General features: G+C 38.4%; 1 protein-coding gene across 1 annotated transcript in view; it reads left to right on the plus strand.

The window, feature by feature from the left end:
* The window catches only part of LOC139149628 (dynein axonemal heavy chain 6-like), a 90638-nt gene that overhangs the window by 58832 nt on the left and 15325 nt on the right, over window positions 1-16481 (plus strand). The window contains 23 exon segments of the mRNA XM_070721464.1: window positions 124-232; window positions 557-682; window positions 1319-1573; window positions 1963-2094; window positions 2591-2686; window positions 3137-3277; window positions 3567-3782; window positions 4142-4260; window positions 4520-4753; window positions 4897-5026; window positions 5343-5457; window positions 5967-6103; window positions 6602-6921; window positions 7430-7629; window positions 8039-8341; window positions 8899-9132; window positions 11382-11592; window positions 11982-12084; window positions 13447-13596; window positions 13599-13664; window positions 14434-14631; window positions 15144-15334; window positions 15946-16157. Coding sequence (XP_070577565.1) covers window positions 124-232; window positions 557-682; window positions 1319-1573; window positions 1963-2094; window positions 2591-2686; window positions 3137-3277; window positions 3567-3782; window positions 4142-4260; window positions 4520-4753; window positions 4897-5026; window positions 5343-5457; window positions 5967-6103; window positions 6602-6921; window positions 7430-7629; window positions 8039-8341; window positions 8899-9132; window positions 11382-11592; window positions 11982-12084; window positions 13447-13596; window positions 13599-13664; window positions 14434-14631; window positions 15144-15334; window positions 15946-16157 — 3998 coding nt within the window.

The following is a 16481-nucleotide window of genomic DNA, read 5'->3' on the forward strand; positions in this document are numbered from 1 at the left end:
ACTTTTGTTGTGCTGTTTTCAAAATAATAATACAGTTTAAAACTTCTCAAACAAATGAATATTTTACTGGAGAGAATTTTTGAAGTATCGACAAAAATACAAATTTTCACCCTCCTGTTTCAGAAATCGTCTGTACGTTGGTCTTTCAAAGTTGTCTGAAGCAAACTCATTGGTGGACACCATGCAGGATGAACTGAAAGCCCTGGGTCCTAAGATTGAAGAAAAAGCAAGGGTATGTATGGCATTCATACACGGATCTGCCATGTGTATAAAGCGTATACTTTATTATATTTCTAAAATAAGTTGATGAAATTATGTCAATATATAGATGTATCTTTGTACATGTACATAAGATGATCTGAAGTTGGTATGCATGATTTTCTAGTGGCTGAAGCAACCCTATGATTGTTAAGAGGAAATGTTACAGACAGAAAAAGAAACTGGAAAATGGAGTGAAAGGGACACAGTTTGTTTATGAATCACCATTTTGCTTATATTTCTGTATGCCTAAATTTCTGATTGTACACGATGATATTTTACATTTTTTTTCCTTCAGGACACTGAGTTACTGCTTGAGCAGCTCTCCAAGGACCAGGAGGCCGTGGATGAAGTCAGACAGATTGTGGAACAAGAAGAAGCAGTTATGAAGAGAGAAGCTCAAATAGTTGAAGAGTACGCTGATGTGAGTGCTGCACAGAGTAACTTGAATTTTTGGTATTGATTCCCCAGCCTAAGTTTTATATCATTTTGGTGATACTGTTGTGCTTGTTATATCAAAACATCCTCAAATGATGTTATGTTCTTGTTGTTGGAAGATTATAAAGACTTTCCTTTCAGCTGTGCCATTGTGTACATTGCCTTGTTTCACCGCAAATTGCAGCATGTCCACCCAAGGAAGAGATTTATTTCCAAAATCTACCCGCGGCTCAGGCGATCTTGCACGGCACAATACATGTATACCAGACTTTGTGATGCTGCATATATTTCAACAAATGCTGTTGCACTATCTCCATTTGATTCCTTTGAGTGGTCACAGAAATTAGATGAATCATGGACCCCCCTTTCGAACAGCAAAAGTATCCTAAACCGATTTGCACTATGGTTTAGCCCAAACCAATGTAGTTATCTGTTGTAATCGTGGACCTATGTAAAGAAACTTGGAAGTGAACAGGTTACTGTAATAGAAAAGAGACCTCAATAGACATACCAAATTCTATTCAACTTGTGTCACCATTGGTCGTCATTAATAGAGAGGTGTGTTGATTACATAATTGTCAAGCTTCACTGTGTTGACATTGACGTATGTTTAATCTCACAGCAAGCCCAAAAAGACTTGAATTCAGTCATCCCTGCTTTACAAGAAGCTATCGCATCACTGGACTCCCTGGACAAGTCCGATATCTCTGAGATCCGTGTGTACAGCAAACCACCAGACCTGGTGATGCACGTCATGGGTGCCGTTTGTATCTTGCTCCTACACAAACCAGACTGGCAGACTGCTAAACAGGTGCTGGGTGATCCAGGATTCCTCAAGAGACTGGTGACTTTTGACAAGAACGGTGTTCCCGATAAGGTAATCATTTACGTGCGGCAGTTTGTTGGGAAAAAAATGGATGTTATGAAACTTTGATTCAAATGATCATATCCCCAAAGAAGGCACATATTCTCAGTATTTAAGGGTGACTTTATGAATTTTTATGGTACTTTCTCTATAATTTGGTTTGAATAAGGTGCAAGAGGAGAATACATGCCTAGTAGCAGACATACTTTTGGAGAAAAATCTTCAAGCAGAAGCTCATTTACATGTTGCTTGAAGCATAGAGTTCATCTGATAGACAGATAATATGATGTTACCAGAAGCACTCAAAAAATCATTAATAGTAGTAATGATGTGTAACTTTTTAACTGCGCTATTGGTGTGGCGTTCATTATCAAAGGTATTGTGTTGTTTTGTTGCAACAGGTGTTTGTCAAACTGAAGAAATTGACCAGAATGCCGGATTTTGTACCGGAAAAAGTAGGGCACGTATCGGGAGCGTGCAAATCGATGTGTCAGTGGGTACTGGCATTGGAACATTACAATGACGTATACAAGGTAATGTCAAATTTGTTTGCTCTGGTGAGGGAGTTTTTCACTTTTTTGATGCATTAGATATTGTTACAGAATGAAAGAAATTCATTTACCCTGTTGTCACAATTTGAATTTTCTGAATGTAATCTCACATTTGAGTTGTAGAGATTGACCATAGATTCCCTACAAAATGAACATGTCAATACGATGTTCAATTTATAAAACAGTAGCCAGCAATTTGAGAAATGGTGTCATTGAATATACTGAAAATAGTGTAACAGGACAACCAGACTGAACCGGATATTATACTATAAAAAACAGTTTTTCAGTCAATTGTTGTAGTTATTGAAAATTCATCAGTACCAAAATAGAAAAAGTCCAATATGGCTACATCGAAACTTAAACCTCGTATATATGGAATTTTCATTCAATGTGTAATTTCTTTTAATCTGTCAGTGAAAGTTTTTGATCTGTGTGACTCATTTTAAAACCCTCTTCGTTTACTTTTTTCTGCCCTCAGATGGTGAAACCAAAGCAGAGACGTGTTGATGAAGCCAAAGAAGCCCTGAAGATGGCACAGGAAAATCTTCAAGAAAAACAAGCAAGTCTTGCCAAGGTAATGTAATGAATCAGTGTCCTAAAGAGAAGCATAGTCACACGCCATGTCACAATGTCTTTGTCAACTACTTACATTTGAAAAAATTGACTGCTGTTATTACTCAGGGAAATAAATGTTCACAGTCTTTTCAAACTGTGATGTCCATACAGCACTCTCGACAGAACTATTTCAAAATGTCTTCAAGCATTGCAACAAATTTCTTAAGCAATCCTAACCAACCCCCAACCCCCCTTCCGTGTATAGGGCCAACCTAATGAAAGAATACTATTGGCTTGTATCAAAGTTTGAGTGTGAAAGTGTTTAATGAGCACTTCAATGTTATCCTCTACTGCTACCCCCCAGCACTATCTGCGTCTATCGTGTTTGATTTTAGGGACAATATATAATGGTATGGTAGTCTGTTCCTGCATTTATACAGTTGAAATATCATTATATTTCTCTTTTCAGATCCAGGAACATCTTCATGTCCTGCAAAAACAGTACAATGACAGCGTAGCGCAGAGAGAAGCACTGAGAGAAAGGAAAGTGTTGACGACACTGCGATTGAAGAGAGCGTCCATTCTGATCACGGCATTGGCCGATGAAAAGGTAATGAACAAACCTGACCTAGGTCCAAGTCACTGACATTGAAAATTCATACCTTCAGAAATGTATGAGCGTAATAATCAATTTCATGAAAAAATAATTCTGATTTCAAATGCAAAATTGTTACATGCATGTTACACAAATTTTTGTAAGAATGTGTATTCTTACAGGCAAACTTACCACAAAGAAGTAATTGTGCCTCTTCTGATCCAATCTTTATAGTGACCTTGAAACTTATATTTTAATCACAGACCTGCTAATTTATCACTATCATCTCATTACCCATGAATAGATACGATGGGCAGACTCCATGGAGGAGCTAGAAGGAAAGTTAGAAGGTATTGTTGGAGACACGCTGGTATCAGCAGGTAGTATTGCCTACCTGGGACCGTTTACCGCCCCCTACAGGCGGGACATGGTAGCCAGATGGGTTGAGTGGTGCCACCTGAGTCGAATACCTGTCTCGGAAGGTTACACCATTATCAAGGCTATGGTGGACCCCAACACTGTAAGTTGATAGTGGGTGTATATATTGTGTGTACGATCCGTAACATTTCATGTGTCTTAGATTTCTTTAAGGGGAAAATGCCATCAGATTTTTAAGCAGAATGCAGTTTTATCTCAGTCACATATTTGAAAAGGTAAATGTGTCGCCATCAGGACATTGCGTGACAGAGAAAATAGATACGACAGAGCACGGATCGAAGCCTAGGATTTCAAGTCACCCTTTCAAATATCACAAGAAATTTACAACCTTTTAAACCAAGAAAGACAAACAGTGTAAAGCGTTTGTGAGAGCTGAAAAACAACTTATTTTTGCTCCATGTAGCAGATACTGACTTTGACATTTTGCATCCACTCCATCAGGTGAGAAGATGGCAGAGTGAAGGGTTACCGCAGGACAACCACTCCACAGAGAACGCTGTCTTTGTCAAGAAAGGCCATCACTGGCCATTGATGATAGATCCACAGGGACAAGCTGTCAAGTAAGTGGCCTCAACACTTTAGTATGCAATGTATATCTTCTTTTTTTGCAATATTGTTTTTTTTCATAAAAAACAGTACTGGCACTGCATTTTTAACCTGCTACTAATTTTGATGATGCAGCCTGGCCTCTTTATACAAGAGACCAAATATTATGTAGAGTTCGTTACACACAGTCACCAGCACAGAGGATTTGACATAAAATATATGCATTAGCCATGTTCTGTGATTCTCATGCAACAAGAACAAATACATTGACAGCTGGATAACGGAAATGGAAGGTGACGAGTTGAAGGTGGTGCAGGCAGATGATCCCAACTACATGCGAACCATGGAGAGAGCCATCAGGGTTGGTGAGCCTGTCCTGTTACAGAACGTCACAGAGAATCTAGACCCAGCTCTGAAACCCATACTCTCCAAGGAGCTCATACACCGAGGTGGTCAGGATGTCATCAAGATTGGAGACACTGAGATTGAGTACAATGAACATTTCAAGTAAGTAGGTGATTTCAAGATTTCTGTTTTTTCAGAATGTGCTCTTGCCAATGATGAAAACCCTATACTTTAACTAGCCACTCAGAGCAAATTTTGTCTGACATAGGAGCTGAATGAATTATTCTATAATACATTTTTTATAGGCTGTACATGACTTCCAACATGCCAAATCCTCACTACCTGCCAGCTGTATGCATTCAAGTCACCATCATCAATTTCACAGTCACTTTTGAAGGTCTGCAGGACCAGCTACTGTCATTTGTGGTGAAACAGGTGAGCAACTGCTGTAACATAATCAGTTTGAGTTTGTCAGTGCAGTGCAAGTATATTCCTACCACATGTACCGAAGTACAGTTATTTCTTTGTAACAAAAATATATTTTAGAGATACCAGTGTTGAAAACCATCTGTCATGTTAAGATAAGACATATAGACGTTCTTGTGATGTCATCCATCAGTTTCTCGCTCATAGCTTTGTATATCTCAACTGTACAAAGTCTTTTAGTGTAAACCACTTTTTTTTTAAATTGCAAAATTATTTTGAGAAAATATTGCAGACTATGACATATTGGATTTTCCTCGTGTTACAGGAGAGGCCAGCATTGGAACAGCAACGTAGCGAGCTACTGGAAAGTATAGCAAGAGATGTGACTCAGCTCAGAGAATTGGAAGATAAATCACTGAGTCTGCTGCAAAAATCAGAAGGTAAACAGACTCAGACCAGAAATTCATTCATTTATTTATGTATGAAAAGAGGAATCCAGTAGCAAATCTCAATGCAGCATTCATTGGTAGTGAGACTTTCATGGCATTTCTTCTACAGAGATACAACTTTGTTACAGAAAACAAAATTTTTACTCCAAATTTTGGGATAAGATAACATGAATGCATATATGTATTGGGTTAAACCCAGAATTCAAATGGACCAATGATACAAACAAAGCCCAAGGGACTATGGTACAAACAAAACCACACACCATGCACAAATGTGCACAAATGCATAGGAATATGTGTATTTCCATATTTGCACAGGTTGGTATGTTCATACCACCATCACATTATTTCTTATGCATACTAAGTCTGTAGCACACTACACGCCCTTTTTTATTCCGGAGCAGAACTATTGCTTACATACATTTTTTTCATCACAATGCATCTTAAATTGCTACTCCATTGACATGAATCTCTTCCCATTTCTTTCACTGTCATCTCAGGACACATCCTCGATGACCAGGACTTGGTTGAAACGCTGCAAAACAGCAAAAAGATGTCCGAAGAGATCCTTAAACGTGTGGTCGAGTCAGAAGAAACTCAAAAGAAAATTGAAGTAGCCAGGCAGAAATATCTACCTGTAAGTACATCAATTACAGCTGAATGAGGCTGTGCCAAAATACATTGTTGCCTGAAATAATGTTTAGACAGCCACTGACCATGATCTTGTCACAATAAAAAACAACTTTCATGATGAATGTGTAGGTCATATAGATGGGAATAGTTTATTGTTATTCATCATGATAGTGGAATTTTACAGCTGAAGTACAGTGAAATTTATGATTTTCTGAAAGTGAAATGGAAGGAGAGAGAATGCTACCGTGCAATACGTACCAAATGGTCAAAACATAGTTTGGTAGAGATGTAGTCATCAGTCCATATTATACTACTTCACCTTTGTACATAATTATTTTACTTGACTGCAATATCATATTCACTGTTCTAGAGAAACAAGTATGTTTTTAATCTATTCTGAACATAATGAAATACCAACAAACAAAAGTTCATGATGTAAAGTATTTTCAAAATCTCCAACCATTTGAAATTAACTTGTGATGTAAAATTGCCATGCCAACAGGTTGCCACTAGAGGGGCGGTGCTTTACTTTGTTCTGGCCGACCTGGCCTACATAGATGTCATGTATCAGTTCTCGTTGCCATGGTTCCAAGGGATGTTCAGTACGTGCATTGATGTGTTGTCACCAACGCCGAGTACCAGACCCGCGTCTGGCAGAAGGATGAGTGGCCGGATCCGTCCGCCGAGCAGGAACAGTCCGGACAGTGCGAGTCGGAGTTCCACACCATCAACGGCGGCATCGATCACCAGACCACAGTCTGGCAAGGACTTCTACACTCACCTCAAGAAAATGATTAACAACCTGACTGAGAGTATTTACAAGTATGTTAAAGTCTTGCCTTTAGACTATTGAGCTAGTAGAATGTAACTGACATTAAACTGAACACAGATGCTTAAAAGTTGTAATTTGCCTTGTACATGTCAAACATGATTATACTTTCCTATACATACGTACTAGACAGGCAAAAATTGAAGGTGGAAGACTGAAGAGGAGTTATGTGTTTTTTAAAACAATGCATCACACATACAGTATTTAAGTTTATGCTTATGGTGCAGGTCTTGAAATTGTGGTCCTTATGAGACCTCAAAATAAACACAGTCAACCGCAGCAATTTGCCTCTGCTCACAGCAACAGATCTAGAAACTGAAAAAAAAAATTTTTTTAACTAAATTAGTAAAAAAATGTCAAGGCTGTGTTCATAAGAAAAATAGTATAGAAAACTTTTCATTGAATAACATATGTTAAGTACCTAGTACCTCTGGATGTAGATTCTTGGGGATTCCACTTTCACACTCATTACTGACTGTGAATGGTTCCGGTTATTTGCAGGGTTGTGTCCAAGGGTCTGTTTGCCACCCACCAGCTGGCCTTCTCATTCATGATGTGTACCAGCATCATGAGGTCAAACAGCAACACTAACAGCCAGACCCATGAACTCGGCGTCATCACGGACACAGAGTGGCAGGGATTCCTTCATGGCCATGTCTTTGCCAGTATGATGGATACTGAAACAGAGGCCAAGCATGATGGTGAGGCAATTGCAATTGTACTGCGACTCTGTCAACTTTCATGTTAATACAGACAATAATCTATGAGATAACATCAGAATCATGATGAATAATCTTACCTTTTAGAATCAGGTGGATGGCCCAATAATAGAGGGAAATGGTATGAAAATGGGCTGATGAAAAAAAACATGTTATTGTAGGAACGCACACATACAATAGTGAAAGTAAAACACCAAAATTTAAAGAACTTACAATAAGTATTATGCAGTGTTCAACAAGTTCATCTGCAGTTCAATGTTTAAGGTCCAACACATAATTGAAAATCTTAACATTGAACCATAGAGCAATGGTGTAGACAGGGTCTAGTACATTTACAATGTATATTTCTTTCCTGCGTCATATTCACCATTCTTTTCTCTCATCATTCCAGGTCTGACTGCAATGGAGAGGCTTGAGGCTTCGGTTGGAGTCACCAGTGCCTCCAGCTCTAGGAAGTCCTCAGCATCTTCCATACGCACCACCGCCACCGGCGTCTCGGTGAAATCCACGCCGCCAAAGTGGATTCCGGAAGCGGCATGGAAGCAGTGTCAGTATCTGTCAGCTGCAGTGGAACCGCTGAAGGGACTGTGTATGTACATCCTACAGAACAAAGAACAGTGGAATACATTCGTCAAGTCAGAGAACGCGTACCGAGTGTTGAGTACCAAATATGAACCTCCAGACGGACACACAGGTAAAGTATTGCAGATTTCTGTGGCGCCCTCACCATAGTAAAGTTTTTGCAAAATCATATGATTGACTGCATGGACATATACAAAAGACCCAAAAAGCTGCTTTGTTCGTAAAAAGTGATACAAATTTTTAAGTTGCATACTAATTGCCGACTGATCATAAATTATGGTGTACAAATGACTACAAAAGTATCTTATTGTAGCCGTAACAACTTGTGAATGATATTTTTACAGCTTCACAAATTATTCTTATATTGGTATTGTCCTGAGAAAAATTACACTTGCTTGAACTTACATTGATACATTGAAAAAGTTCAAGGAAAGTTTCACAAAAAAATAGTGAGCTAGTGACATTTGTTAGTGTCTATGGACATATATGACCAGTCTTATAGTCACACAGATTAACAGTTACATGTGTTTTTATGGCTACACCATCATTCCTGTGATTTTCGAGTAATATTTTGAACATTTGTATTCAAACATAATTTCATCAGCCAAGAAAGCTGGATCTGACTGCTTTTGAAAAATTAATGCCCGATCGTATTCTTGTTCACCAAAGTGGAGACTTCATCTGAATCAGGCAAGATAGGCATCTTCAAGTGGGAAAACCTTGGCCCCTTTCAGAGAGTCTTACTGATCAAGATACTGAGACCAGAGCAGCTAACTTCAGCAGTGAGACAGTTTGTGGAGGAACAGATGGGCAGCAGCTTCCTGTCGTCTGGAAGCTTTGATCTGAAGGAGATCTTTGCGGAATCCAGTGCCAAGCATCCACTGATATTCCTACTCTCACCAGGTATTCACTGAACAAAACACATATTTGCAAATGATGCTGCTAAGATGATGCTAATTTATGATTCAGATTCATATTGAAAACTTGATTTCAAGCATTAGCCTGAATTAAGATTCAGATTCACATTAATGTTAGCTTTGTCCCAGTTAGAAATTAAAGATGGGTTTTACACTAATATTGCTTGCACTCTAAAAAAATATGATAATTGAAGAGAAAATTTTTCCTCACATCCTTTAGTTGAAGGATGTTTCGACTGCATTCATACATTCATATGTGAATGATGTTTTTTGAGTTTTATTGTATATTGATATTAAGATATAAAATTACCAAGGCACTGAAAAAAATGATGTTTACATTTGAAGCAGGGGGAATTGTAAACTGAATATAATGATACTAGGTGTCTTTATGGGTATACGCAAACTCTGCTTTCGCTGTTAGCAATCAATTTAGGTCACTATTGAACTTATTGCAAGCAAAATAAAAAGAGAACTCTCAACAGAGTTTCAGACCTGAAGTAGCACAAACTATGCAAACAGCATGTAATCACAAAGTACCATAATTCTTCATTATTTAGTCCCACGGACCAACGTCCGGGGAGACTTATAGGTTTGGTCATGTCCGTGCGTGTGTGCGTCCATGCGTCCGTCCGTCCGTCCGTCCGTCCGTTCACGCAGATATCTCAGAGATGCCTGAAGCGATTTCATTCAAACTTGGTACAAGGATTACTTCATATGTCATACAGATGCACGTCGATTTGTTTTGTGATACGATCCAATATGGCTGCCAGGCGGTCATTTTATTACGATTTTTTCATGTACAGAGCCATTACTCAGGCATGTTTCTACAGATTTTATTCAAAGTTGATACAAGGACATTGACCAATGTCATAGCTATGCACATCAATTTGTTTTGTGATACGATCCAATATGGCCGCCGTGCGGCCATTTTGTTACGATTTTTTCATGTACAGAGCCATAACTCAGGCATATCTCAACCAATTTTATTCAAACTTGGTACAAGGACATCGACCTATGTCATACACATGCACATTGACTTGTTTTGTGATACAATCCAATATGGCCGCCGTGTGGCCATTTTATTACGTTTTTTCATGTCCAGAACCATAACTCAGACAGGTATCAAGCAAATTTATTCAAAGTTGGTACAAGGACATTGACCAATGTCATAGATATGCACATGAATTCTTTTGTGATACGATCCAATATGGCCGCTGTGCGGCCGTTTTGTTACGATTTTTTCGTGTACAGAGCCATAACTCAGGCATATCTCAAATGATTTTATTCAAAATTGGTACAAGGACATGGACTTATGTCATACATATGCACGTCAATTTGTTTTGTGATACAATCCAATATGGCTGCCAGGCGGCCATTTTATTACGATTTTTTCATGTACAGAGCCATTACTCAGGCATGTTTCTACAGATTTTATTCAAAGTTGATACAAGGACATTGACCAATGTCATAGCTATGCACATCAATTTGTTTTGTGATACGATCCAATATGGTCGCCGTGCGGCCATTTTGTTACGATTTTTTTCATGTACTGCAGAGCCATAACTCAGGCATATCTCAACCAATTTTATTCAAATTTGGTACAAGGACATCAACCTATGTCATACACATGCACATTGACTTGTTTTGTGATACAATCCAATATGGCCGCCGTGTGGCCATTTTATTACGTTTTTTCATGTCCAGAACCATAACTCAGACATGTATCAAGCAAATTTATTCAAAGTTGGTACAAGGAGATTGACCAATGTCATACATATGCACGTTAATTTGTTTTGTGATACGATCCAATATGGCTGCTGTGCGGCCATTTTATGATTTTTTCATGTACAAAGCCATAACTCAGGCATATTTCAACCGATTTTAATCAAAGTTGGTACAAGGACATTGACCTATGTCATACATATGCACATTGATTTATTCTGTGATTCGATCCAATATGGCCACCATGTGACCATTTTATTACAATATTTTCATGTCCTGAACTACAACTCAGACATGTATCAAGCGAATTTATTCAAAAGTATTTTATCACAGATCTAATGAAGAGGACTCTATCCTCTCTGAGGACCTGTAATCAAAGTACCCATTAACAAGTGGGGACTGTGTCATCAGCGATGACTTCTTCATTATTTGTTTCTCATTGTTCATATTATTAGTGAGTATTTTGAAATATTATTATATCGGCAGTGGTTTAATCGACTTTCCTCATCACAGGTGTTGACCCTACGGCTGATCTGATGCGATTTGCCAAGGAGACGCGGGGTAGTACACTACACGTTGACATGATATCACTGGGTCGAGGGCAGGGCCCCAAGGCTGAGGAACTCATCTCCAAGGCACAGATATTGAAAGGAAGATGGGTATTCCTTCAGAATTGTCACTTGGCAGCTTCTTTCATGCCCAGACTCCAAGCTATAGTGGACGGGTATGTGAATAGTGCAGTCTTACATTACTACTTGTACTGGAATAGATGTCAATAGGAATATAATATCTATGTTAAATATGTCATTATTTTTGGACAAATTTTGATTGACTTGAGATATGTTAGTTTGTAAATACAATAACCAGTGAGATTGGTGTCAATAAGATTGTAATTCTTCATGATATACTCTCATTATTTTAAAATCTCAACAAACCCTTGTTCTTGAATTCTCGTGCAATCACCTTACTGTGTATTTCATGAACCACAGACTCTATTGAACTTGACTTGAATATTTGCAGTCATAGGTATAGTAATCATAGCCCCATTGAACTTGCCTCATAGAAAATCTTCCTGTCAACTCAGTCAATATATCTGTATTTTTTCACTTGTAGTTTCTCCAAACCCAATTATGACTTGGATCCTCAGTTCAGATTGTGGCTCAGTTCAAAGCCTGACCCATGCTTTCCAGTCTCCATTTTACAGAGTGGCTTCAAGGTAGGTAGAAGATCGTGATGGTTTATGGTCATATGAACAGGACTCTGGGTCTTGGAATAATCAAATAAATGTTGCTTTCAGTTGTGCTTATTGTCAAGGGGTAGACGTTATGGACATGAGAAATGTTGGTAAATAAGCATGTCAAGTTCCAATATCTCAGTTTGATCAAAATGCTTTCGCCCTCCCATTATAGCTCACGCGTTCACACAAGCAAGCTAGTGTCATACTGATGTCTGTCTGTATGTCTGTGTGTCTGTCTGGCTGTCTGTTTACATGATATCTCATGAATGGCTGGATGGATTTCAATCAAATTTTATACACAGTTTTAGTTGTCAGATGGCAAGAACTGATTAGATGTTATGCTTATTTGCATAATTAATGATTTTAGGTAAAAATTGATCTACATTTAGAAGGCGGCACAAAATTTGATGAGATTTACTATAAATGTTGATCACACTGTGATATATCAACCACGAGAGATTTTGAGGGGTGACACAAAAGTTAAATGTTAATTTGCATATTAAATGAACTTTCATAATAAGGGATATATATCTGGATGGATGTGACTAAAGTTGATGGAACTTGCTATGTACATTTATGATACTAGGATATAACATCCTTGGAAGTTATTTAGCATTTTCACTTCAGCTTATTTATTGTTAATTTGCATACTTAACAACCCCCAACTCCCCCCTCCCCTCCCAATCAGGAACATGAGACTGGAAAGACTTTATCAAAGTTTATAAAACTTGCTGTCAATGTTGATGAGATAATGATATTGTATCTGTGAAAGAAATTTTGCATTTTCTCATCACCCAATTGATAATTTGCATTTTAGAGAACATTCCAAAATAGGGACATTAAACTAAAAGGACTTAACCAACGCTGATGAAAGTTGCTATGTCAGCTGATTGGTAATTTGTATATTTAATGAACTTTTCAAAATTAGTGATTACAGGAGGGATTTGACCTAAGTCAGTGATGTTATATTGATAATAAAATTATAAAATAGTAGTGAAAAAAAGTGTGTATTTTTCGCATCAACTAATTTATAATTTGCATATTTTAATGAGTTCTCACAGTTTGGCATATATAGCTTGAAGGACTTGACTATAGGCAATTACACTTGCCATGTAAAGTGTAATGTACATGGGTTCATCTATCCCTTTGAAAATAATAGGGGCATATGAAAAGTCTGTTGATGAGAGGTTCAAATCATATTTTTGGTCTTGTCAAATTATTCCAGTATCTGTCTGCAAATTATTCCATCATCCAGGTTAGTAATTTGAGCATTTATGTAGCATAAGGTTAACGCTTACACATATACAAATTGCACAATCCTGCATTCCTCTGGCCTTTCAGATGACAGTGGAACCCCCTAAAGGCTTGAAATCCAATCTTCATCTCGCTGTGACTAGCCGCAGATCTGTGGAAGCATGGGAAGACAACACACCGGGACCAGCGTGGAAAAATCTACTGTTTGGTCTCTACTTCTTTAATGCCATCATCACTGAGAAAGAAAGAAGTTTGGAAGACTGGGATGGAATATTCCGTATGACTTCACAATGTCTGATTTGGAGGTTGGTCTAATGTCTGTGATATTGAATTTGATGTTGAAAATGAAAAAGGACGACAAATTACAATTTTTCAACAACGTGAATTTTCAAAATAATTGTAATGAGAAGGGCATCATTTATGATTGACCTGGATATTACTACATTGTAATGTGTTCAGCTAATATCAACCTTTATGTTAGAGAAAACTGCAGCAAGTGTTTGCTTTAAACAGAGATATACGTTGGTTTCAAAGAGTTAGTAAACAGACTCTCATCTTTTGCTATCAGGTCTGCTGGGTCAAATCCAATATAGCATTATATGTCCTACAGAATGTTAACCAAATGAAAACCTCGAGAAAGCCCAATGGCATTGACATGATTTCCTCCGACTTGTCTTTCTTAGAACATGTTTGCATGTATGTTTACCTGATAGTGATAGCCGACAGTGTATGTTACATCAGTGTGTGTGTCGTGGCGATCTTCTGCTACAGTAATGTTTATGTCTGCGAGTGTTTTCCAATGGTTTTATGCAATCAGACATGATAGGGGACTTTTCACTCAGCCATTAGATGAAAATATACTGAAAGTAGGCTAAATCCTAACCCTATGTATTCCAAGTAGCTAGAGCAAGAAACCAATGAACTAATGTATTGAAAGAGAATGGCAAAATTTCAAAAACCCAAAATTATTACTTCATTTAATGTAAAACTAGGATGACAGTACGTCCCACCACATCAACCCACTGTCCCCATTACTACTTTATCCTTAACATGAGTTTGTTTATATCCTCACAGATTTCTGTCGAGATGTTGAAGATGATGTTAGTAGAAAACCCAGAGGTACCCTGGAAGGCGCTGAGGTACCTGACTGGTGAAGTGGCCTACGGTGGCAGGGTTACAGATGCCTGGGACAGGAGACTGCTGCATTGCATCATGGGTAAATTCTACACACCGGAGGCACTGAATCCAGACTATACCTACTCTACCAACAAGGTGAGATAGGTTGCAATAATTATTATACTCTGACTGTGCTGAACTGGATTATCTATTTGCATCCGCAAAACTACCCTGGTATCTTTCGTCTCGGAAAATGTATGCATTTTCAAAAATATTTTCAAACAGTAGGCAGAGCATGGTATTGTATCATTCTCTGAAATGCAATCTAATCATCTTTTTGGCCGGGCTTATACCCGGCCCGATATCACCAATTTTGAATAAATACGAACAAAAGCACAAGAAAGTACCAGTGTGAAATTCTTTTCAGTTTACTTATTTATTTCATATTCATCCGACATACATATATCTATTTCATACAAATTGCAGTTTCTTTGACAACTTTGGCAAAAACATTGTTAGGCAAATGTTTCAATAAGAACCCATGCTCTCTCCTTGTAAAATACTTCAGTCTCTGTTTGATTTACATCTAATTCCACTGACAGTTAAACCACCACCGTAGATACAGGCTATATTACGTTTTATTTTTTTGTATTTTTTCACACACACAGATATACCATCCATTACCGAACACTTTCACCATAGATGATGTACGTATGTACGTGGAGGGTCTTCCGGAATCTGACTCGCCGGATATCTTTGGCATGGACAAGAATGCTGAGAAAGCCTACAGAGAGAGTCAGGCCAAGGAACTCATCAATACATTGATGATTGTACAGCCAAGACTCACGCAACAGATAGGGTCAGTCTGCATATTATTTGTGTTACCGGTACATCTCCATGTTGAACTTGACAGCTTCTTTACCTCCATGTGCAATGTTCATTTTAACAAAATGGACAGTGGGACAACTTTTTGATAAAACGGTGCACACTACAATGCTTGATGGACACAGGGCAAAACAGAAATCACGTGATAGTGGTATGCAAAAAACATATGAATAAATCCCACAAGTTTTGCTTGTACCTCTGTGTATATGAATTCCAGGGTTTTTTATTTCTTGATTTGTATCAGCTAGGCATAAGACAAAACATTCTCTGAAGTGACAATTCTTGTGGGATTATGGATACAAGTGCTCTACAAAGTGTTAAGCATTCAATTACATCAGTCTTTGTTCTCATATAAGCCATGCCCTGTGTCTTTGGAGTGTATCATGTATGTGGCAGCACCGCAGCTGTAATTGCTCTCAATGTACATTGTGATTGGGTCAACATATTTTAATCACTGACAACCTCCAGCCATCAGTATCATACATGCACAGCACATCATGCCATGTTTTGCTGGAGATAAGAGTATTTCAATAAGTATTGTATCTCTCTCTGACAAAATGTACACCCTTCTTTTTCGTCTCCCAGGACTGGCCGCAGTAATGATGACATCGTTCTGGACATGACAAGCGATATCTTACGACAGTTACCAGAGACTGTGGAGGAAGAAGAGGATCAAGAGAGCCATGACCAGAAAGCGACAAGAGAGAGACAGAGAACGCAAAAGATATCCATCTTTATGAATTACACTGGTGGTGGATTCGGTACGGGTGGAATTAAGAAGAAAGAACAAGAGAAAGGTCAGTGTTTTATTTTAACCTGTTCACCCCCGTGCCCTGTAAACCGGTCCACACTCACTTTTGATAACAATGAGTTTGGGCCAGACCATAATGGGGAAAGGGTTAATGTTGTGACCTGTCACCCCCCACCCCACCCCACCCCCGATGCCCTGTAAACCGGTCCACACTCACTTTTGATAACAATGAGTTTGGGCCAGACCATAATGGGGAAAGGGTTAATGTAACCCTGTCACCACTCAAGTTTGATTCCCTCCCATTGTTTTCAAGGGGTGGGTGGTCCCTATATACAGAGATAGGGGGGAGGGGGGGCATGGATGAAAACCT

Source organism: Ptychodera flava, chromosome 14, assembly GCF_041260155.1.
Source record: "Ptychodera flava strain L36383 chromosome 14, AS_Pfla_20210202, whole genome shotgun sequence".
NCBI lineage: Eukaryota > Metazoa > Hemichordata > Enteropneusta > Ptychoderidae > Ptychodera > Ptychodera flava.